The following is a 25,630-nucleotide window of genomic DNA, read 5'->3' as shown; positions in this document are numbered from 1 at the left end:
TGTATATGTGCAATCCAGACAAACGGGATGCTCAGGAAAGAATAATATTTGCCATTTGGGAGGCTCCTCACAGACTTAGTCATGGTTGACAGGTATGAGGCACCAGGTGGTGGCGGACTGTGACAACTCAGAGGAATACGGATGTTGTAAATACAATACTGTCCACTTTTCTACACCACTTTCCACCTGAGCATCTCAAAGCATTAAAAAAAAATACCTTCAGCCTCCCAATACCTCTGTGAGGTAGATAGTCTCACCATTCTAGAGTAGTATAAACTGAGGCACAGGGAGGTTAGGTGATCTGCTCAAAGCCACACAACTGGTCTGTGATAAAGCTGAAAATAGAAGCCAGGAATCATGAGTCAGTCCCCGAACTAACGACCAGAAAACACAGCCTGTCACACCACTGTTAAACACTAGGATAAGCAGATCGTTTTAAAGGCTGAGCCAAATTATTAATTAGGAGGGGTGAGAGAGAGAGAATCTGCAGTGTTCCAACAGTTCAGAACCAGGAATAAAGGCATCCTATAGCTGCTGGACATAAGAGGCAAGGTTATTGTTTGTTTGGAGTGTCCATGTTGCTGAGAGAGGCTATTCATGTTACAGATTACAGAATCCCAAAGGAGTAATAGTTTTTTTTTCTTGGTATCAATGCTCTGGTTTTGTGTTTAACAAAGGCTGCAGGAATATGTCCTATTTTAGCTTGGATTCCACTTTGACTCTTCCTCTCTTCAGGATCTTTTCTTTTTATTGTGAGGGTGGGTGGTGGAGATAGAGGGGTGACAGTGAACTAGAGAGCTGGTTGCATTAGTTCCCAGGCTTAGATTCCCTTTATAGATGTGCTGTCTCTGATTTGAGAGCTATTTTCTCCTCTGGCTGAGTTTCACCATCATAGCAGAGGTACTTGCCCTCGGGGTTCTTTGGCCCTGCTTTATGAGCAGTGACAGTCTCTGTCTGACTAACTCTATCCCTGGAGTGAAAGCCTTGTTTCCATAGGGATTCCCTCTCCCTCTTTCTCTCTCTCTGGATTTTCTTTTTTAGTGGACAGACAAGTTTAAATACTTGCTGTGTGTAAAATATTTCTTCCGTTCCTTTTTGTTTGCAGGGGCCAGAAAAGAGCTGGTGGTTTGTGCCTAATAGATAACTCTGTTGTGTGTCGATGGCACATGGGAGATAAACCCCCTTAAAATAACAGTCAGCTTCCTGTCTCAGTAGCAGACCTACACCTGACAGAGTTATGCCACAGTGCCAGCAGCACATTTCATGCCTTTCCACAGCGTTTTCTATTTTATAATTTTCCCTTTTTTTTTATTCTCTTCTTTTATTCTGCAGAGCCAGCCACAAAGTTGGAAATGACCCTGTCTGCTCAGACCAGAGATGTCCACATTCCCTTGTTCAATGGAGCTATGGGCAGATTGCCCAGCCTGTGCAACCCAGGTGCCTACATTCCCCTGATCAATGGAGCCATGATAAAATAGCCTAGTCCTTTCTGCCCAGATGTCCACATTCCCCTGATCAATGGAACCATAAGCAAATGACCCATTCAGTTTAGTCCATGGGCCCAACATTCCCCTGATCGATGGAGCCATAGGTCAATGACCAAATCTCTTTAGAACTGGATCCTACATTTGCTTATCAATGGAGTCATAGGCAAATGACCCAGTCTGATCGATCCAAAGATCAACATTTTTAGACTGATAGAGCCATGTGGGAATATATTGGTGTATTCACTCCTAGTTCTTAATTATACCATGTGCAGACATAATACTTGACACTTCTATAGAGCCTTCCAACATGAAGGGTCTCAAAGCAAGTTATAAATAACATATGAAGTCCTGAAACAACCCTCTGAGGGTCTCTCACACTGGCACAAGGGAGCCGAGGCCCAAAAAAGTTGATCAGTCTGTTTAATCTGTATTCTCGTCATCCCTGTACAAGCTCCATTCTTCATGCTTACCATCAAGCCACCAGGACACCCGAGAGACCACAAGTTTGAGGAAAAAAATATTTTAGTGGCATCTTGCACTGTGACATGTCAGCTGAGGAATACTGACTGGTGTGGGTTTAAGAGCTGGAAGATCTGGATTCTAGTCCCAGCTCTGCCACTGACCTCCTGTACAACCATGGGCAAATCATTTAATCTCTCTGTACCTCAGATTCCCTATCTGTAAAATAGGGAATCATAATACTGATCTACATCACAGGGTAGGTTGTGAAGTTTAATTCATTAATGTTTGTGCAAAGATTTGGGATTTTCAATAGAAAAGTGCTATAGAAGGATCAAAGCAGTATTTTTACTATTATTACATACACCTCTACCCAGATATAACGCGACCCGATATAACACGAATTCGGATATAATTCGGTAAAGCAGTGTTCTGGGGGAGCGGGGCTGCGCACGCCAGTGGATCAAAGCAAGTTCAATATAACTCAGTTTCACCTATAACGTGGTAAGATTTTTTTGGCTCCCGAGGACAGCGTTATATCGAGGTAGAGGTGTATCTTGAATCATATTTAAATCTGAGGGAAATAGAAGTGCATTGGCATATGCTAGCAATAAATTTGGCCCTGTGTAGTGTAATATTAGCAATCTTTTTATATATTAGTGTAAGCCACATTTTTCAGGTAGTGATTTGGGTATCCAGTTAATTGCCCATCCTCTCCAGATATTAATAGGTATCCTATGTAGCAGTGAGTTCTTTAGGCTGAAAGAACGGCTACAGGGTGCTAAGCTCTCACTACTGTTCTGCCTGCTGTCATGAAGGTGTTTTGCATTTCCTTTCTTAACCTGCCAGCTTGAAAAATACTTGAACTCCTTGTGGATTTATTGTTTTGCAAATATTTTCATTTCAGGCCTTGCATCTCTTCAGGGGAGTTGTTTTGACATTTCCAAATCCTTTTAGAGCTCCGAGTACCTACCCATCAGCAGAGATGTTAATAGCCTTGGAAGTCCCATGGCCTCCATTTATGGAACAGCAATATTCCGTTCCATTTGAGACATAAGAATTTGCTTACATGATTAATTCATGATGTACGTCTGCTTTTTAGGATAAGCTCAATGGTGAGATTGTTTATCCCAGTCTCTCCCAAAGAAAGATTTTTACAACATTAAAACCTAATTCCAGTGACATAACACAAGTGAACTCATGTATATGTTCTTCCCGGGCTCAGCAATCACTGGCTCCTTGCTAGCCTTCACTATTACAAGAATCACAGAAACTGAAGGCCCCTTCCACACTAGGAAAATTTGCACCGGAGTGCTAACGTAGACATGTTGCACTAATGCAAAGTGGAGTTTGAACTGGTGTGACTTACTCTGCAGTAAGTCAAAGAAGAGCAAGTCTTGCTTGATACTGGTGCAGTGTGTCATTAAGGGTTTGCACAGGTGTCTGGAGTGAGTCACCTGAATGCATGCCCCATTTTGCACTGGTGGAGCACACCTACATTAGTGTTTGATTCTGTTTAGCTACACCAGTGCAAATTTCTCTAGTGTACATAGAGCCTGAGTTTCAGATTCTTCAATCCATCACACTGCCCGGAGGAGAACCATGGTCCTTGAAACCCTGAAGATAAAATCTGCTAGAAACGAATGATTGTGTAGTGTAATTACTGTTTCTTTGTTGCCTATTATTATTATTTTTTTCCTGACCCTGCTTACATTTTATTATTGTTTTATCATTAGTTGATCAATTGTTTTTTATATACGTTATGATGAAGGCCAGTAGGCATAATATAAAATACTGGTATTTATCAGGTGGGATCTGACATCCCATCTGATATATGCTTCCAGGAATAATTTATTAATAAATACAACAGTCTACTAAAAATGTTTTTGCTAAAAAAAGAGATGATAAAATTGTATTTGTTTGTTTTCATTCCATCGGAAGGAACGCTGCCCTAGTTAGAAGTCAAATATATCCAATGATTGTATATATCGCTTGTGTGCTGTATATAGATTTTTTTGTGACTTAGGAAGACACAAGTCATTTCAATTAGTTACTCATTTCATAGGTATGAGGAACTACAAAAAAAGAGGCAAGGTGTTCTTGTGGCTAAAGAAAAGTCTGAGGAGATCTGGGTTTTATTCAAAGCCCTGACGTAGACATCCTGCATGGCCTTAGGCAAGTCACTTAGAGACTGCTCCTGTTTAAATCCATGGGAACTTTCCCAGTGACATCAATGACCTCAATCACTGCATGCCTCAGTTTATCCGCTGGTAAAATGGGGATAGGAACCCTTAGCTCCTTTACAGGAGGGTGAGGGGATTAATTCATTAATGTATGTAAAGTGATTTGAGATTCCCAGATGGAAGATTAAGTGAAAAATATTAATTTTAACTATTATCATTATTTTTTAAAAGGTGGCCATCTAAATAATGTCTGTGCTGGTGGTTTGAAAGATCACTAGATTAGAAGTGGATCTAAGGCTTAATAAACTTATTATGCCCTGGGCCATGGAAAGAGACAGTCTACACTGAAAGCTCTCAATCAATTTCTGATGCTCTGAGATCTGACCTTATCATTAGTTTACAGGGCTGGGTTGTGCATTCTGAATTGTACGAGGCAGATTCTTGTCATACAAAGAGACATTTGACTTTTACATTTTGTTTACCTTACGGAAAACTTGATTTGCTTATTAGCTTTCCCTGGGTCAGTTGCAAGTTTGGCATCCCGACAACATTCCTGGAAAAAGGTCAGGAGAATGTAATAAACAAGTAATGGTGTTGTTCCTATTATTCTGATGCCAACTCTTGATCGGGATGATTCAAAGATGGCTTCCCGTATATGACATTCATCAGAAGGATATTCTATTCTATTTAAATCCACCAACGTGGTATCTGAGCCTTTCTGCTACCACACTTTCTGCCCTACATTTTTGAGTACCTTTCCCCAACATTAGTGTGTAGGTTTAGTGAGAGTTGTCTGTGCATCTCTAAAGGACAGAGTCTTCTTCTCAATGGTCATTATAGATCCTACCCTGATAAATGCTGAGCTACTCCCATTTTCCATTGAATTTGATGGGAGTTGAGGGCTCTCAGCATCTCCTTAGAGGCTCTCAACATCTTATGGAAATAGATTGTAAGTCCTGAGTTACCCTTATGACCAGAAACTGAAATTGTAGCTGAAAGCTTAGTAAGGATTTTCGTGCTTAAGAGCAGATCTGCTATGGAGTGCCCATTCGTCACCTTAGTTCCCCCTCCCGCTCACACTTCTAATTTTCATCAGTCATTCAGCCATGATTCATAAAGATGGACATTATCCTTAGGGTGACCAGATGCCCTGATTTTATAGGGACAGGCCCGATATTTGGGGCTTTGTCTTATATAGGTGCTTATTACCCCCCCCCCACCCCATCCCGATTTTTTACACTTGCTGTCTGGTCACCCTAATTATCCTGGTCTGCCCTGACCATCCTAATAGCCAGGAAGTTAGCAGAATCCAGTTCAAAACTAATCAAGACAGCCATCTTTAGGGGATGTATTTTTCTGTTCACCAGCTGGCACAGCATCATAGTGGATGATATTTTATCTCCAGTCAAGAGGGTCATCTTCATTCCAGAGACAATGTCTCAGATTTTTGATTTCTTGCCATTCACTGAATCCATGTTTTGCTTCTCCACTCTTGAGGCAGATAATTTTGTTTTTTTAACATGATCTCCTAGCCTGCAGTAGTCAGAAAAGATGTGGACACAACAAAAGCTCCCCTCATAGCCTCAGGTCAAGGAATATGAGTCACGCGTGCAGGGCAGTTCCTATGCATGCTCTCCTACAAAAGAAGATCCTTGTGCAGAACAAAAAATGGATATTGCAAATCATCGCTAAGATATGCTGATCACGTTGCATGCAATTGGCTTAATGAGGACAATAATGTCCCTGCACTCAAAGCATGCCCGTCAGAAAGAAGCCATAATAAAAACTTCCATCAATCCAAAATGTTCTTCAGTAGTAGGTTGCTTGCAAGTTGATTTAGTTCTGAAGGGTGTAATAAGCATTTTCACCTCTCAAATTTTCCTAGCCTTTAACAGATGTTATATGATCAATCTAATGGAACTACAGTGCTAAATGCATTATGCCAGCCTGCAATGCAAGAGTGTTCTTTGTCCTGTTTCAGAACATCATTAGAAAAACACATCATTAGAAACACACAGAAATTCCAGTTTTCTTTTTAGCTATTTGAGCATCTCATTGATTTGCGGAACAGGTTTGCTCCAAATCCACTGCATTTCCATCCTTTCACTATGGACAGTAAAACTATGGAGCAATTAAAAAACAAAATATGGCAGTTTATTAAATAAAATCTATGCATTTAATTTTTGTTTTGCACCTATGATCCCGTTAAACCCAGCTACAAAGTGACATCTTGGGTTAGTTCTATGCTTTCCAGCGCAGTGAGGGGGGCTGATACCTCTTCAACTTACATTTGCTTTGGGCTATCTCAGTGATCAAATCTTCCATTCAACATCCAGCCTTATCATCAGTATGGCGGCTCCGTTTTGGATTCAGAATATCCAAAACATTTCTCCTAAATTCATCTCATACCTATGCAGGGCAATCCAAACAGTATGTCAGAGCAGCCGTCTGCTGCTGGTGGTTGCTGTTGCTGGTTGGTGGTAGAGTAATGCACAATCTTAGAGGAATTATTCATTGCTTAGAGGTCAGAAGGCAATGGGAAAGGACCCTGTGTGATGAAGGAAAAACTATTTCACTAGGAGGGTGGTGAAGAACTGGAATGGGTTACCTAGGGAGGTGGTGGAATCTCCATCCTTAGAGGTTTTTAAGCCCAGTTTGACAAAGTCCTGGCTGGGATGATTTAGTTGGGGTTGGTCCTGCTTTGAGCAGGGGGTTGGACTAGATGACCTCCTGAGGTCTCTTCCAGCCCTAATCTTCTATGATTCTATAAAAGTTAGAGACAGACAATACTGAAAGGTCAATCAACTCCCTTCCTTCTACCCCCGCCCAAACTTTTGTGGTTTAGATATAATAATATAATTTCATTATATAAAGCAATGTTGTGCCATCATCTAGAATACTATGTTCAGTTCCAGTCCCCCTTCTCAAAAAGAATGTAGTAGAAATAGACGAGGTCTAAAGTAGGGTTACCATATTTCAACAATCAAAAAAGAGGACACAGGGTGCCGCCCTAGCCCTGCCCCCTCCCACTTCCCGCCCCCCTCAGAATCCCCCTACCCCCTACCTGTCCCCCCCCACCCTAACTGCCCCCAGGACCCCACCCCCTATCTAAGTCTCCCTGCTCCCTGTCCCCTGACTGCTCCAACCGCTCTCTACACCCCCTTCTCCCGACAGCCCCCCCAGAACCCCCGACCAATCTAACCCCCCCATTCCCTGTCCCTTGCCTGCCCCAACCGCTCTCTACACCCCCTTCTCCCGACAGCCCCCCCCGAACCCCCGACCAATCTAACCCCCCCATTCCCTGTCCCTTGCCTGCCCCAACCGCTCTCTACACCCCCTTCTCCCGACAGCCCCCCCCAGAACCCCCGACCAATCTAACCCCCCCGTTCCCTGCCTGCCCCAACCGCTCTCTACACCCCCTTCTCCTGACAGCCCCCCCCAGAACCCCTGACCAATCTAACCCCCTGTTCACTGTCCCCTGCCTGCCCCAACCGCTCTCTACACCCCCTTCTCCTGACAGCCCCCCCCAGAACCCCCAATCGAACCCCGTTCCCTGTCCCTTGCCTGCCCCAACCGCTCTCTACACCCCCTTCTCCCAACAGCCCCCCCCAGAACCCCTGACCAATCTAACCCCCCCGTTCCCTGCCTGCCCCAACCGCTCTCTACACCCCCTTCTCCTGACAGCCCCCCCTAGAACCCCCGACCAATCTAACCCCCTGTTCACTGTCCCCTGCCTGCCCCAACCTCTCTCTACACCCCTTCTCCTGACAGCCCCCCCCAGAACCCCCAATCGAACCCCGTTCCCTGTCCCCTGCCTGCCCCAACCGCTCTCTACACCCCCTTCTCCCGACAGCCCCCCCCCGAACCCCCGACCAATCTAACCCCCCATTCCCTGTCCCTTGCCTGCCCCCCCCCCCACCGAGGGAGAGCTGTGGGCTCCACGTGCAGCCAAACAAATAAGGCGCTGCTCTGCGGGGGAGAAGGGAGCGGGGGAGGGGGAGGGACTCTGGCTGCTAGAGGCCCCAGTGGCTGCGAGTGGCTTTCAATCAGGCACAGCCGTCCAATCAGCCACATCGCACTCTGCATGAGGGGAAGGGGGAAATCCCGGACATTTCTACCTTATTAGAAATCCCCCCCGGACGGCCATTTAAAGCTAAAAAAGCTGGACATGTCCGGGGAAACCCGGACGGATGGTAACCCTATCTAAAGATAGGCAGTGAGAATGAATAGGGGTGATGTTTAGTCTCTGTGATCCATTTTGTCTTTGGCTCTTCTGCTGAGACTACCAGCAAGGTGTCAAGTGGTGTTGAATTAGCACTTGTCCCATGTTTTGCAGGATCATCCCAGTTTCTTCAAATCAGTCCCGCATCCTGCAGGGAAGGAATGCAGGATAATTGAAATGTCCCAAAACTTGCCCCAGGCCTATACAACATCATGATCTTGCAACACTTCATCAGGACCTGAGGCCATTTCCATAAGGCCATCACACTGCAACGCAACATGATGTTTCCTCTTGAGGCAACGAGTGTTTTCTGAAACCCAAACTGCAAACACCAGTGTGATGGTTTCTGTGATGTGGACGCCTGTCTGCTAGGAACTGGACTGAGAACAATGAAACTCATTTCACACTGGCTGCCAAACAGCAATCAAAAAGTAACAACGTCCAGTCGTGGTTAGATTGGATTTGATGACCTAGGCTGGATTCTGATGGGAAAGGCACCATTGTCCATCACCAACACTGCTTCTTCTCTACCTTTCCTATGCAAAACTTCTTGAAAGATTTCCGAAGAACCAATCTGCAGAACAGAGATCTAATGGAAATCTAAGCTGCCACTGTCTTGGGGATCATAGTAATACATAGAAAACCACAGAGCAGTTAATAAATTATCTTCTGCATGGAGTTAAAAACAAAAACCATGTAAATTATCCACCCGGCTAATAACTTCTCATATAAAGAGATTTTTTTTTCTCAATCGAGACTTAAAAAAAGAAGTGGCAGCTTCTCCAAGCTTTTCTATAACAGCGAGAGGATGAGAAATCGATTTGGTATCTGCTGCCCGGCATGTCAGGAAGTGCAGAAATAATGCTAGAAAAACAGTGTGTTTTTTCTGGCTAGTTTACAAGGTGCCAAACAAATATCCCTGACATGGCTCATTATAAACCTGGTCAGAACGGGTTGCCCCTGGCTCTCTGCAGTTCATAAAACAGGGAGGCAGGCCCCCAGACTGTCCCCTCTCTGCCCCAGTTGTTTCTTCCAGGTTCAAGTCACCCTCAGACACAGTCCCCATGTCTCTTTAAGCTTGTCCTCCAGAGAAGTGAAGCCTGGCAGTGTTATCCACTTGTTTATTCTGCCGGCGTTAACTGCTTCCTGCCAATATGCCTCTGCATTTTCTCTCCTCTACAGCTCAAGTTAAACTAAATGCTGAACAGACAGCCCTAGTCATAACATTTGGGCACTTGCCTTCAAGAGTGACTAATCCCTCGTCGAATTCTTTCCAGCTGGAAGTTGGAAGAATCCACGGATCACGCTCAGCTCGGTTTGCTATGCCTGCTGCAGATCTCCTGGACATTTCACTAGACCATTCGACTCTGTCCCTTGCACCTCAGCTATTAGGGGGCTTGATCTTGCAGAAAGATGAGCAATCCCATTTGTCATTGACTTCAATGCTTTGTTGAATCAGACCCTTAAATAGCTGCTGATACCTCATTGAAAATCTTGTAAATTATTAACATATCCACATATTGCAGGTAAAGAGAGGGCTCTTCCATCTTTTATTTAAGGGCATTTGCTTGAACATAGTTTCCCCTGCTTAAAGGGGCACCAAAATGCAAGTTCACCTAGGGTGCCATTTTCCCTAAGGCTGGCCCTGCTTAAGAGATCACCTGGGCCTGCTGCTTATCCCTCTGTGGAGCTCTTAACATTGTCAGTTCACTAATCGTTGTGATGCCACAAGTAGATTATGGTGGCAAGTGGGAGGAATAAGCAATGGGTCCAAATCTTGCAGCCCTGACCTCTCTGTCCCTAATCAGGAAAAACTATGATTGTAGTTTTGCCTGAGAAAGGACTGAGAAAATATTGTGCATGGCTATCCCTCTTCCCACCCCTCTGCAGCACTGTCCTCTTCTTTCTGGACTCTGAACAGGACCCTCTGTGGATCAGGGATCTGTATGTCCAGGTACGCTACGCGCACATAACCCTGTCCCCTGCACTGGTCCCTATAAAGGAGCACTGAGTTTTGAGAGGATTCCCCCATGTAATGCAGAGCCTCCTCTGGGGTAGCAGCTACCCAGGGAGTTTCTAGCAGTGTTGCTCCATTGCAGTTAGAGGGGGCAGAGACCCGGGGCCTCCATGGTGATGGCTCTGCCCCATATTTGAGCAAATTGGTGCTTGTGAAGCAGAGAGCTGCACCCCCTTACACCAGGTCTGAATTTGACCCTCACCGTGTTTTTTTTAATAGGAATACTTAAAGATCTGTTAGCTTAAAAGTGACATCTTTGCCAAACAGGCAGCACAGGGCACTTCCATACCCAAGGGGGTCACCGTGGTTTAGACAATGAAGAGTGTACAGGTCTTCCAAGCAAGGCACATTTCACACGTTGCCTAGGAACCAGTTACCTTATTCAGGCATACACAATTCCTCTCCCCCCCAGTGAATTCCAGTAATGGGCTTATTCTATCACACTTCATTGGTGTCATCTGTCACACAGACACGCACAGAATTTGATTTAAAACTCACTTATACTCTTCAGACCCAATATCGTAGGGTCTTATTTCTGATCATCAGCTCCTGAGGCTGTAAGTAGGACACTGTGATACAGACCCTGCATGTCAATGCCTTCCTTTTATACAAACATATTATTCTACAGAGAAGAACATTTGTTTTCATTTCCGGATGCTCTAGTTTATTAAAAATGTGCTCCTAATGTCCCACATCCTTGAATGCACATGCTGTCAGTATGCAGGTTCTAGAATTTCCATCCTTATCTCCACCAGATGGGATCTGAACTCCCAGGCTTCTGAGCAAACCAAAATCTGACTGCAATATTGAATTAATTTAACCTTTTGCCTTGGCCACATCTTCAGTTAAATTATCTGTCCCTAATGATAATATTAGTGCTGGTACCTACATACAATAGCGAGTGGTGCATTAGAAATGTAGACATATAGACAAGTAGTAAAAAGTTCAATCTACTGATGCATAATGCCACACAGAAGCATTACTGTAGACAGATGTTTTACTGTAGGTGAACAAATCTTCTAAAAAATGTTATTCCATAGAGTTATGCTGGGGGTTGGATGAAGCTGGTGGACGTAACAGCCATCCTTCATTCGGGATAAATGTAAGAAGCAACTAAGCTCCTTTTGGAGTATAATAGCTGAAGCCAAAAGGAGCCACTGCCCAAAACATACGCCATACGCAAGGCTGGTCAGGAGCAGAGCTATGTGGATGGAGGGGTTTCGCTGGGAGTTGAATGCAAACACAGATGGCAGAATATTGCTTTGGTGGAGGTGTGTGTATATATGTGAGCAGATGCAGCCAGAAACATCACAGACACAGAGAGAGAAGGCAGCAGAAAGTCAAGGATAGCTAGAGAAGAACTTGTAATGTGATCAAGAGAAAGGTAAAAGAGAGCTTTTGGGGTACAGTGCTGGCTGGAAAAAGAGGCTTGGAATAATGAGCAAGGAAATGGTCTCCTCTTGTTTGATTCTTACTGTGTTCAGGGAAACAGGACTTTGTGTGCATTCTTTGTAAATGAGCAGGATTGCATCAAAGAAATCCCTGACACCATTATCAATTTCTCCTCCTAACAGAAACAACCTGCAAGACCTTGAATATTGGCTACCAGCTCAGGTCAAAAGGGGTAACACTAGCATCTTAATCATCTGAACATTAATTGGTAACTTCAGTTGGGAACAAGTTAGATAATTTCTCAGAAGTTACCACCTTGTGCTATGAGTTCACCAGCTCTCACGCAAAGCTGGCTTCAGCAACTGGATGGGGGAACTCCAAAGAAAACAAAGGATGCTGCAGGAAATAGCATTGGGCATTTCTTAGGTGGCACTCTTCCTTCTGAGTCAGTATTGAATCAGTGTCCCAGGAGCACTGTGCAGATATAGGTGACATCTTTAGAATAAGATGTAAAAACTGAGGTTATGACCACAGTGGTTAAAAATCCCATGGCACTTTTTGTAAGAGCAGGACTGTTAGCTCAATGGTTCTGATCAACTTTCACTTTTGGTAACTACATTGCTCCTCCCTCTCTCCGTCCATCAGTTTCATTAGAATAAAAATCTGTTGTGTCATGGTCCTGGCTCAGAATGTCTAATGCATTTGTACCCCAGACATACCCACATTTCAGTGATGATGGTGAATTAAGTGGTCCTCATAAAGTCTGTCCAGAACTTCGGGATCCTTTGGGATTATGGGTGCCATATAAATGAAAGATTATTAATTTTATTGCTGCACATCAGTATTCCTCTTCTTGTTCTCCGGGAGGATGTTGTATCGTGTTGCTGTGCGCTGCTACACACCTGCTACATTTCATTGCAGAGGTGGCTGAACTTCATGGGTGAAGTGATCCTATCTGTTTTTAGTTCATTCATCAGTTTGTAGAACTATTTGGACTCTTCATGGTTGTAAGGTCTATGTAAGTATATTATTATTAATAATAATCTACATTTCCAGCATATCTATATTGGCTCGATGATAAATTGAACTTTTTTTGCTACACAAACTGACATTTGTCATTGCAGAGGCTTGTGTTGGATGAAGCTTTTACTGTCTGATTTTCTGCCCTCCACATCTCAGATTTAATTTAGCAGCAACACATGGTCTTAATGATATTCTCCAAGGTTAAATAAAAATGTAAGCACAAACCAAAGTGTTACAGAGACGGGGCTTTTGTTACAGAGGCAGGGGAAAGAAGTATGGTTTGTGATTAAGGCCTGTGATTCAGGACACCTGGATTCTACTCCTAACTTTACGAGAAGCCTCCTGTGCGACCATGGGCAAATCATTTCGCCTTTCCATGCCACAGTTTCTCCATCTGTAAAATGGCGATAATGCCATTTATGTGTGTTCTGAGGTGTGACGCATTAGATTTTGTAAAGTACTAAGAGCCTTGATCAGAAGGTGCTATAACAATGCAAAATGGTATTAGGTGTTTAGAGAGTATGTTGATGGGTGCAAAAGAAATAACGAAACAGAAAATGGAAAAGTGCAGTTGTCTTAAATGCAATGCCACTTTCCTTATTTCATCTTTTAAAAAAATCATATTCACTAATTAGCAGAGCTACAACTCAAACAACAGGACGGTCTAGGAGTCAGATCAGCTGCCACAAATTTCCAATACGTGCACCATCCATATGTATAGGTCTTATGCTGCCAATGCACAGGGGTGAATTTCACCCTTCACCCCTCTATGCCTCAGCTTCCCAGCCTGAAAATAAGGATAATAAATCCTTAACCCCTCAGCAGCTGTGACGTAATAAGCACCACTGGAATTCCTACAATTTCATTTTAAGCAAACCAGGGCATCTCCTCGCACATCCTTGCTTATTTTGCAGTGAAGTCCCAATGCCACACCTGGGACAGCATGATCACTTCTGTGACAACATATTGTGATGCCATAAATAGGACTGTGACCTCACTAAAGTATCTTACAGAAGATGTAGTAAGGCTCTCGGAGGCACTTATTCAAATATGAATATCTATGATTACAGCCAAGTGAACCCAGGAGCTGTCTAGCCATTCATGTATAACTGTTCTCTTTTTCTTCAGATTTGTTCACATAACATAAGAGAGGCAGTATAGTCCAATGGAGAAGGCATTGGACTTGGTTGGAGTCAAGAGACTTAGGTTCTAAGCTCGGCTATCTCATCAACCTGCTGCGTGATCTTAGGTAAGTCACTTCTCCTCTCTGTGCCTTAGTTCCCCACCTGTAAAATGTGAATAATGATACTTACCCCCCTTGCCACCTGAAGTGCTTTGAGATCTATGGACAAAACGTGCTATATATGAAGTAGCTATTTTATTAGTAAATAATTAATAACTCCTCCTTAAAGAGTCATTGTCAGTATAAACATACTGTATATTTCTTTAAAATCATCTCCTTTTCTATCTAATGGCACCTTAGAGGATTAACACAGAACGAGTTTTACAAATTTACTGTTCAATATTTATGCTAGTTTCCCATTTTCCCCCTAACTTCACTCAGCTTGGACAATGAAACTAGGTTGGTCAGTTTCACTTCCTGTTTTTAAACAGTTTCACTTTCTAATCCTCAGGCACTAGCAAAATATTGTATGTGGCAACACTGAAAGTGACTGTTTACATTAAAGATGATTTGACTGACCTAAAAAAACCCATGAAAGCATTGTATTCCCTTTCTTTTACTGAAACTTCCCCTTTGTTTTCCCCTCACCTCCTCTTTTAGTTTCTTAATGTAAAACCTAAATGTTGTGCCTACCCTAAATGTTGTGCCTACCTTTATTTACTGATTTGGACAGTGTCCCTTTCAACACGTAGTCCCTGATTTTTAGCCAGTTTTTAACTGACCCTCTAAATATGGTCCAAATGTCAGTTAGCACTTACCTCCCCTCTAGTGCAAGGCACTGCATCTGAATACCTGGAAGTGCACAGAGAGCCCTCTTCAATAAGATCATCTTGAAGCCCAAACGTTGCTGTACAGTTGACGGAAAAATATTTGTAGGGTCTCCACGTCTGGCCATTGTCCTGAGACCTCTCCAGTACCATAGCAGCTGGGCGCGGCGACTTGAACACTACTATGACGTGAGTCAGGTAGAACGCTGTTTCCAAGTCCAGCCTGATTTCTTCCCTGTGTACCCCTTGTGCAGACTGCCACCAGGAGCCAGGATTTAGGAAGAAATCATCTGTCATATCAGAGGGAAGGTGGGAGTTATCAGGCTGATTGGCATTGCATTTAGTGCAGCGGGGCTGCCCACAGCCTTGGGAGGCCCAATGAAGGAGGTGCTGGTTTGGGTAGAAGCAATAAAGTTCTGTGCTGTTCTGCCCACATGTGGTAAGAGAGACTGGAGTCCTGCCTGTTGCTAGATTCCCTACAGGAGGATTGCAGGAGTGGCCATCACAGCGGAAGGTTCGTAGCTTTAGTGGATCTGAAATACAGTAGTAAGAAACAAAACTAAACAGAATTTCTCATTATTTAAATACAGGGAAGGAGATACAATCTTCTGACAATCTAAACCATCATGGAGACATTTGTCCATCTACACCACTAAAGAATTGTCAGAACATTCAGCACCACAACTGAGGACAGATTTTTTTGAAAGAACTCAGCGTGGAGGGTGCTGGTCTCTTCAGAAAATGTGACCTAATTGTCACAGGGTTAGTTTCTGGGTGAATCTAACCTTATTTTCGGTGCCAAACTGGGAACTGAACTCTTCTGAAAACCTGGCCCCAGTTGTCAATGCTGAGCACTTGAAAATCCGGCCTTGATCTCTTCTGAAAATGTGACCCCTCTTGTCCAGTATTACACATCTATATATCTCTTTAATGATAGAACCCATGTGTTCTCTCGCATTTATTGTACCCTAGTGAAGCTATGCACCTACAGAACAGGTATAGTCCGTGTATTTTATATTATTTGTTTTGCAAACGTGCCTACAGGCTCCAATCAGGGATTGAAGCCCCATTGTGCTGGGTTTTGTACAAACATATAACAAAAAGATGGTTCCTGCCCCCAAAATGAAGGCCAGTATTTTCACATTTGGGTGCCTAAGGTTAGGTACCTATACCCATATTTCAGTTCCACCTAAGTGGCCTGATTTTCAGATGTGTTGAGCATTAACATCACCTGTGGGGTTTTAGCGGCTCTGAAGTATCAGTTCCCTCGTTTAAGTACCTAAATATAGTGTCAAGTGAGGAACTTCAGGCAACCAGGTTTGCAAATGCTGGGCAAAATGTTTAGAAACCAAGTTCTACTGATTATCTATTTATTTTTTTCTTTACAAAAGTTCTACTGTTTATATATTTCTTTAGAAACTAAGAAAATTAAAAGAAATCTAAAAAATCCTAATATTTACATTTGTTCATCTCTATAGTTCCTATATGGAAAGCATTAATACCTTGTGACGTTGAAGTTATAGGTCAGTCCCAAGACCTTATTATCAGTCTAAGGAGAATCACCTTTCTAATGACATACGACCCAGTCTTCATTTCTTAACAGTCCAGAAGGAGTTAAAGTCTGACCTTACAAGGCCATAAATCTAATCTGAGGGGAGGTCACAAGTCAAATCCTAGGACTCTGTACAAGTCCTACAGGAAATGACCCTTCCAGAGAAACTTGGAATGGCCTTAAATGCTTAGTAGTCTAGGAGAAGTTCAAAGATCAACTGTTAATTCAAGATTTAGCAAATTATGGGCCAAATCCTGAAATCCTTATTCAGTTTTTATTCTGTCCTTACTCAGGCAAAACACCCTTTAAAGTCATAGACTCATAGACTCATAGACTTTAAGGTCAGAAGGGACCATTATGGTCATCTAGTCTGACCTCCTGCATGATGCAGGCCACAAAAGCTGACCCACCCACTTTCCCTTAACTCAGCTGTTGAAGTCTCCAGATCGTGATTTAAAGACTTCAAGTCGCAGAGAATCCTCCAGCTTGCGACCCCTGCCCCATGCTGCGGAGGAAGGCGAAAAACCTCCAGGGCCTCTGCCAATCTACCCTGGAGGAAAATTCCTTCCCGACCCCAAATATGGCGATCAGTAGAACCCCGAGCATACAGGCAAGATTCTCCAGCCGGACCCTCATTTTACCAGCGATGACACGTTATTGCCTAATTGACTAAAATCATGTTATCCCATCAAACCATTCCCTCCATAAACTTATCTAGCCTAATCTTGAAGCCAGAGAGGTCTTTTGCCCCCACCGTTTCCCTCGGAAGGCTGTTCCAAAATTTCACCCCTCTGACGGTTAGAAACCTTCATCTGATTTCAAGCCTAAACTTCCCCACGGCCAGTTTATATCCATTTGTTCTCGTGTCCACATTGGTACTGAGCTGAAATAATTCCTCTCCCTCCCTGGTATTTATCCCTCTGATATATTTAAAGAGAGCAATCATATCTCCCCTCAGCCTTCTTTTGGTTAGGCTAAACAAACCGAGCTCCTCGAGTCTCCTTTCATACGAAAGGTTTTCCATTCCTCGGATCATCCTAGTGGCCCTTCTCTGTACCCGTTCCAGTTTGAGTTCATCCTTTTTAAACATAGGAGACCAGAACTGCACACAGTACTCCAAATGAGGTCTCACCAGCGCCTTGTATAACGGAAGCAGCACCTCCTTGTCCCTACTAGAAATACCTCGCCTAATGCATCCCAAGATCGCATTAGCTTTTTTCACAGCCACGTCACATTGCCGACTCATAGTCATCCTGCGGTCAACCAGGACTCCGAGGTCCTTCTCCTCCTCCGTCACTTCCAACCGATGCGTCCCCAGCTTATAACTAAAATTCTTGTTAGTCATCCCTAAATGCATCACCTTACACTTCTCACTATTAAATTTCAAGTTTGGCCTGGGAAAAGACGTGAGGATTTAGCCCTATAAAACTATGGAAATCATAAGCATTGAACCATAAAGTCCAATTTATGGGGGGGAAATGAGCCCAGCTCGTGTGGCTTTGCTCCTTGTTTCTCTTCTGTCCTTCATTTTGAGGTAGATGGTGGCATTTATGCTGCAGATCTCAGGAGTGAGTGGTGAGGATCTCCACTGGTCCAAGAGAAGCGCTGGACACAGATTGTGTCTCAGACACACAGGCAATCTCTTTAGGCAGGGCTGCTGGAACTATTTTTATAGTGGGGGTGCTGAGAGCCATTGAACCAAACTATAAATCCTGTATAGAATGGAAGCCACTTCAAGTCAGGGAGTGCTAGTTCCAGCACCTATGTCTTTGGGGCTGCCTTGTGAACATGTGCAATATGTTCCAATGCTCCCCACAAAGTGCTGTCCGTACTATGCAGACTAGTGCAAAGAGGGGGCAGGGTGAAGGCCCAGCTGTGCCCCAGCAACCTTCTCCTTGCAGGGTGGAGAAGCAGGAACAAGCAGTCCCTCAAGCCTGCTGAAGGTCTGATTGTTGGAGCCTTCTTGCACATGCCTCCAACACGGCATTGTTAAGCAAGGGCCTGTCATGATCTTGCCCTTTGCACCTTTGCCCCATATTTTGTCTCATATTTGTGTATCACAGGCTAAAAGGTAGGAGTCGGAGGGACCAAGCTATCAATCTGGCATCTTAAAGATGCAGTAAATTAACTGAAAAATTAAGAAAAATTTAAAAGATATGTGTATCAACAGAGCTCCACAGCCTGCTGATGATAATAGTTCTACAAACTAATACTGTAAGAGTATTGTAATGAAAACCAGAAATCAGGCACAAACCATAATCTCTTGGAGTCCAAAATTCAGATCTTTTCCCCAAGATTTTCCCTTAATATCATGCATTCTTCAAAATCCGTAGTACTTGTCAGCCTTTGAAGCTATTTCAAGACATTCGTTCACTGTTTACCCTGATGAGCACACTAACCTCGTTTAGTGTCTGAGCCAAGTGTATTGTGCAATATGGGCTCAATAGCCATTTTGTTCAGACCCCTTTTCTGATTGCATCTCATCTTTTGTGAACCGAAGTAGTAGTTCTGTGTGATGCTGAATGAGGCCAGTGGTCCAGCTAAGTAAAAGTTGGTACGTGCTGATAGGTAGAGCTGAGCAAATGATTGATTTTTCATTTGGTTCAATCCAAAATGGAAAATTCTCAGTTTTTCTTGCTGAAATGAAAGACTGAAAAAAATGTTTCCGGTCAAACAAAATGTTTCGTTTCCAGATTTTTAAAATCTTTTTTGGGAGGGCGGGGGCTAGTTAAATCTAGCTAAATTTCTAAACAAAAATCGTTTCACAACAAAAAGTCAAAAGGTTTTGTTTTGAAAATGTTGAAACAAATCATTTTGACTTTTCTAATTTTGTTTTCTTTTTTTCTCAGTCCAAACTGCATTTTTCAGCGAATAATCAATTCATCCAAAACATGTTGCCCAGCTCTCCTGATGGGTTTTCTACCAGAGCACAATATTCCAGACTAAAGGAAATGAACATTTTCCTGTTGAACACCCCAAATCAAGAGAGGCTTAAGGGGAAGACTTGTATTGATTTATCAATATCTCTGTATCTAGGGTTTCTACACGGTACTTCCCGTTGTAATCTTTCCTTTATGCCCTGCCCTCCACTTGCCTCTCTTTGCACAATAGAGAGAGTGATCATGGCCCATTTCATTTTAGTATCAATTTTCATTTTTAGATGTCATACCTGTTAAGGTTGGAGGTCCAGAAATCTGGAGGTTTTATGCAAATGATGTAACCTAATTTGCATACTTTATGAATTATTTTATTTACTTGAATGACAGCGAATGTCTGGATGATCAAAACTTAAGCATTAGAAGGCTGCAGCAAGGGATGAGTTTTAAGAACATTAGGACTACAATCCTGATTGGCTATGGTATCTCCCTGGGTTAGTGTCTAGATAACTCTGGTAGTGCCCTAAGGCTCTGGCCCTCTCTGCTCCTTGTCCCAAATTGGGTACAGTGCTGTGGTTGGGTTGCTAGCCCCTGATACTGGCTGCTGCTTGCCCTGTGTTGGGAGGATGATCTGGCTACTTCCTGCCATCAGCTGGAGATGCTTCAGCCAGGCTGCTAGCACCTGGCTGGGTGACTAGCTCTGCCTACTGCTACTTGGCTGGGGGTCTCTGGCTCAGGCTCTGCTTGTTACTCCCTGAATACAGCTCACAAGTCCCTGTGGCCAAGGATTACTGGCCAGAGCAGTGCCTGTGAATCAGACCTGCAGCCAGAGTAGAGCTGCTCTCTCAGTTCCCATGACTCACCCCTCGAACAGAGCCGGCAAGGACTCATCATTCAGGCAGCCGCAGCACTCAGCTGCACTGACTCATCCTCTGAGTAAGGCCCTACTTAATTAGCGATATTGCGGACATTGAGGATCCTGCAATATTAGGTTTCCACCACAATTTTTATTTTAATTAGCTTACTTTGCGCAGTCCACAATTTTGTATGCATTTTGAGGTTTGCAACACACACTTTCCCCCCCATTAGTACAGTAGAACCCCATTGGTGACTAGTGTCCTTGGTTGGCCAACAACTGCTCTGACTGACCTGCCACAGTTTTGATATATTTGCTCTCAAGTTATCAGCTTGTCACTTTGAATTGCATCTATGTATTGTACGGTTATGAGAGAATGCCAGAAGGTTCAGAAGCTTAATCTGAAAGTTTGTAGTTTATCTGAAGGTCTCTTTTTCTAGGAAAGAGTTTAGAGATCTCCTGAGTTCAGACACCTGGACAAGGTGTCTAGCGCTTCCTGGTTTCGGCCTTGTTGCTGCAGTCCTGAAGCCTTACAATTCCAACTGCTCTGCAGGGTGAGTTCCATTGAATAACACAGAGTTCCTTTTTTTAAAAAAAACCTCACTTCTGGCAGGTGAGGTAGAATTTTAAGGCTCTCAGACGGCAATGCTTTGAGGATATCTTTTCATGGCATTTTGGTATCTGAATTTCCTTATTTTACCTAGCCTAGCTTGTTAATGTCTGGTCTCTGTCTTGTGAGATTTCATTAATGAGCTCTGAGACCCTTGGGTGAAAGGCATTGTAGAAACGGAAAATATGGTTGTTCCTGTATTAAGTTGCTGTGTTTAAAATGGATCAGATATTATCATCTCAATGTGGTCAGTGCTGTACAAAGCAGAGCAGAAGACATTGTCTCTGGTTCCAAAGAGCTGACATTGGACTGGTCCTACCTACATCATGCTGAAAGCCTTCAGTTTGTATTGGCCATAACTGGAGTTAAGGGCTTTTAGCACTTCTCAGGATCAGGCCTTGAGTTAAAAATCCATTGAGACCTAATATATCATGGCTAGAGGAAGGTCAATCTATAAAGTTGTGTGGACATCTGTCTCTCTTTGGTGGATCATTGTGAAGAGCCTTCACAGAGTATAGGGCAGCAAAGATTTGAAGGAAGACACAAATCATTTGGTACCCAAGGAAAGGGAATGAGGGAATTCTAAGTATAAGAAACAGCATGGAAGAAATCATGGAGTCAAGAATGGGTGAAAGTAAAGACAAGAAAGTTTTGGACAGGAAACTGCTGCTTCTTTTAGTTCCTGTTGGTGGGCTATCAGTCTGCTACTGAATGTTCTAACTGTATTTAATGGCACATGAAAAGTGAGACAGAACGCAGTTGCCCTTCTGATCAGCAATGACATGGAAGTTTATCTGCTCTGCCTGCTAATGCAGCAACATCAATATACAGTTCCTGTCTGAACTGCTGTGTCATTAGGAAAAAGGAGAGCACAGACTGCAAATTAGCGGAGGGGTGGTTGAGGGAAGGAGGGAGAGGGAAAACGTTCTGCAGTCGATTAAGAGCTTTGCATTTAAAGAAATCAATCCGCAGGCGCTTGCTCAGCCTCCTGGTAACACATCACTCAATTGTTTCACGGCTGTGACCTGAAATGTGGAGTCAGAACGGCGAGGGCACTGCTGAAGAAGGGAAACAGCAGCCAGCAACTTCCCCCGAATGCCAGGAGGGGCTCACTGAATAATTTATAAGAGGCTAAACCATCAGAAGAGCGCACGGGTGCTGCCTATTACTCAGGCTGATTAACTCTGGCTCCTGTGCTGGACGGCTTGGCCCAATAAACGAGGCCATTTATTTATTTATTTATGTGTTGCTTCCCTAAATGCTGTGCAGTGAGGCAGCAGTTTTGTGGAGTGCGGCTAGCAAATAACAGTCTCTGTCTGATGATTAGTGAGCCATTCAATTGGAGATGGGTCACATGGCTGAAAGGACATGCTGGACAACCGTTCAGGCAGCGATGGCTAACTTCAAACCCCCATTAGGCATCAGAGCCTGACAAATGTTAACTGAAGCCATATTAAATATTAAAAAGTGCATTTTTCACCCTCTCGAGAGGCATAAACAGAAGAAATGGCACCAGGCCACTCATTTGGGGTCTGATCTAAAGCCCAATGCTGGGAATAAAAAGATGCCCATTGACTCCAGTGGGATTTGGATCAGGTCCTTTATTTCTTGTCAACATAGAGAACCATGAAGCAGTGTTTTAAAAGTCTTCAGTGTGTTGAAATCACAAAGTTCTGATCCATATTTTGGACACCCTAAAAATCTGGGGTTGTCCCAGCCTATCTCTAGTATTGGTGGAGTTTCACTACAACTGAGTTTACGATAAGCCAGTTTCACACTGGGGGTGTGTGCGTGCGGATTTCACTTGTTTTACTGTTTACCTGTCTTCTTAATAGCTGAAAAATTGTAAATTATGCGTTTTTAAAGCTAGCTGTGGTCAGGACACTGATGTCTCTAGGGTTCAGTCATGAGCTATAGAGCCCTTAGCTTCCCATTGGTAGCAACCAAAACATTTTAGCATTTGTTGGCTGGTCAATGGCCACTGTGAAATGAGTTTGATGGGTCTCAGTCCATTTACCAGTGGCTAGATATTCACATCACAAAAACCTCTCTCACAGCTGGCACTAACAGTCCCCCCTTTCTACCTGAGAGGCCAAAGATTGAATGAGCCGTGGTGACTAAACTGTCTCCACTCCTATGGGTAGTCCCACTCCACATGAGGGGTGTGGCACACCAGCAGGAGGTTAAAGCTCACATAGCATGTGACAGAGTATAAGGGTCTTAGACCCAATGTCCTGGTCAAATGCCAGCTTGACCAATTCCATTCTGCTTGTCTAAATCCCTCCTACAGTCTCAATTATACTGAACACCGCTGGCCTGATTTTCAGGGGTGCTGGGTACTCGCAGATCCCAAGGAAGCCAAGCCACTCTGCTAAGCTAGGCCACTAGTGCCCATTGGCAAAAGCAGAATAAGCAAAAATCTGTGCTACTTAGCATTACTTAGTGAAAGTCTGACAAGGAATTATCCAACGTCAATTTTGTTTCAAAAAGAACACACATCTGATTTTAAGCTTTGTGCTACAAATGGCCATTTTTGGCCAACCCACGCCCCCTTTTGGAGAGCTGCCATTAGGAACGCAGCCGTGAAGAACCACACACTCTCTGGAGGGAGGGCAGAATGCTGGCAGATCAGGACCTAAGAGCGTCAGCTGCTGTCAGCCTTTCAAACTGACCCCCAACTCAGGACACTTTTCAGAGCTCGGCAATGGTGTTGTGCAAAGGGAATAAGGCCCTGAGTTTAACTGAACTAAGGCAAGAGAGAGCATGAGTTTCAAATTTCAAAATCACTGACACCCTCAAGTTCACCCTCACTTTTTTGCCCTCCTATGTTACCTTTAATGATCTAAGGGGCCATGCACTGGCAGAGGCATCCCACATATATACCATCCTCCATCAGGGTGCTTCAGTTCTGGCCAGGAGGGACCAACTCCAAGGCTGGGAGGGAAGTTTATTGTACCGTATTTTGGCCAACTATCTGAATAACCAGCCTGTGAGTCTTTTAAAACGTCATGACTCTTCAGATAGATTGGCCAAGCTTCAACCTTCAGAGCAGCGCGAGACCTGTTTTGTCTTTAACCGCTAGGTCCTACACCCTTACGCTCTGTGTGTGTAAGTCAATACAGAAAAAAACAAACCATTTCAGACTTTCTGAGCAATCCGCTTCATGCTGCGGCTCATTAAAAATTCACTCCGGCTTTGCAAATCTTATGCAAGGCAAATTTCAGCTGCATTTACGATAGATTTTCCCCTAAATTCATTTTTAACTATATATTCCCCAAGTGGTACCAATAGCTCGACAAATGAAATTTCTGTACACATCCCCACATGTGTGCTGCTGGGATAGTCTCAAGCAGGGAAACTAGCTGTTGCCTCAGATGAGAGACTAGGGGGCTGGAGGTGTAAATACATGATGGGAGATACTCTGCACTTCCCTATAACCTTTCCCTATAATGCTGGGATAGCCAGACTCTGATCTGATTGAAGATAAACCTCTGTGTGATGTAGGAGAATATTTCTCTGGTTACTGTGATTTCAGTTCTTTTTACCTTAAAATGTTTTTGCAGTTATGGAAATCTAATGTCTAATCATATTGTAAAATATAGTCTAGTCAAGGAATAAATAACCTGAATTGAAGCAACCTTGTCTGCACCTGATTTTAATGGAGAGAGGCAGAAAGCAGAAAATGTAATTATCCTTCAAGACACTGTATGGAAAATGATGTTATCAGTGCAATACTCTGGACATGCAAGTGAAATTTAAACCAGCCTGTAGCCTTCTCTAAAGAGAGAAAGAGAGATCCTAAGTCAATTCCCTGATGAAAAAGACACATGAACCAACCCACTGGCGCATCTCCTGTTTTATCAATACTGTTTTAATATTTTTCTGATCTGATCACCATAATTCATCGTAGTTCATCCTGTTTTTTATTATCCTTTCAACCTTAAAGATGTATTAAACCATGGCAGGAAAAGCTGTTCTTCCACTCCAATGCCCAGCTTCCATGCCCTCAGGGGAGCCATTCTTTATCATAATCGAGATATTTTTAGAATCCTATGTAAATACCAGTGCAGTTTAATCAAATATGAAAAATGTCCAGCTGCTATGCATTGGTCCTAGTCCTACTGACTTTCAAACATTAACCATTTTAATTTAACCTTGCCCATCAAATCCTGATCAAAGTAAGAAGAAACTTGAGTGAATGGTCTATCCTTATACAATAGCAATAATATTTCCTAGATAGAATGGCTCTGTCTTTTAATTATTTTTGTAATAAAACTAACCGTAACATAGTTCAGATCTTTCAGCAGTGCCATCTAAAGAAACTGGCATCTGACTCTTGTCCTATCTAGTATCCCCAATCAAAATAAATTATTGGAATATCTCAATTCTTCCCCACCCATCCACCCAATTTTCTTTCTTTCTTTCAATAAACAAAGACAATATGTTATTTTCTTGTAATAAAATGAGCTGATAAATTGCACATCCTACTTTAATTCATAGGAAAGGAGAATGGGGTATATAGGAGGAAGGAAAAATATGTACATTGGTTAGCCCAGATTCCTTGAAGAAAGAAAGAAAGAACCTTACTAAGAGACTGTAAATATCTGCTTTCCCTCCTTCCATCCCCTTCTTTTTTTATTTTTTTTTTCAAGTTAGGTTTAACTGTCCCATGACTGACAATACTGACTGATTTTTGCTTACCTGCCTCACCATGACCAGAAACAATGTACTCCAAGAACACAATCAGCATGATGCCTTTATGCTGCATGTCTGTAAGGGGGGAAAATATCTGTCCTTAGTGGAGCAAAAAGAATGTCATAAATCTACAGGTTTGGTGTCTGCATGTTCTTTCTTTCTTTCTTCACCTTCCTCTCAGGGCAGGGATCCTGGCTGGTGTCTCATTCTTCTTGTTTTATTTTAAATCCAGACAGCTTTCCAGGTCTCAGATGGCTTCTGTGTGTGTGACCCACATTGCTTCCAAATAAATAAAGGAATGGGTAGAT

The 25,630-nt window shown here is 43.2% G+C and overlaps 1 protein-coding gene across 1 annotated transcript in view; it reads right to left on the bottom strand.

The window, feature by feature from the left end:
• Positions 1–25,395, bottom strand: part of LOC135881502 (netrin-4-like) — a 71,323-nt gene extending 45,928 nt beyond the window's left edge. The window contains exons 1-2 of the mRNA XM_065408169.1: positions 25,329–25,395; positions 14,725–15,266 (exon numbers count right to left, since the gene is read on the bottom strand). Coding sequence (XP_065264241.1) covers positions 14,725–15,266; positions 25,329–25,395 — 609 coding nt within the window. The remainder of the gene's footprint in view (positions 1–14,724; positions 15,267–25,328) is intronic.
• Between the last annotated feature and the right edge of the window lie 235 nt (positions 25,396–25,630).

The sequence above is a fragment of the Emys orbicularis genome, chromosome 7 (assembly GCF_028017835.1).
Source record: "Emys orbicularis isolate rEmyOrb1 chromosome 7, rEmyOrb1.hap1, whole genome shotgun sequence".
In the NCBI taxonomy this organism is placed as follows: domain Eukaryota; kingdom Metazoa; phylum Chordata; order Testudines; family Emydidae; genus Emys; species Emys orbicularis.
The sequence above is the reverse complement of the archived record's forward strand: the minus strand, read 5'-3'. Positions and strand labels throughout refer to the sequence as shown.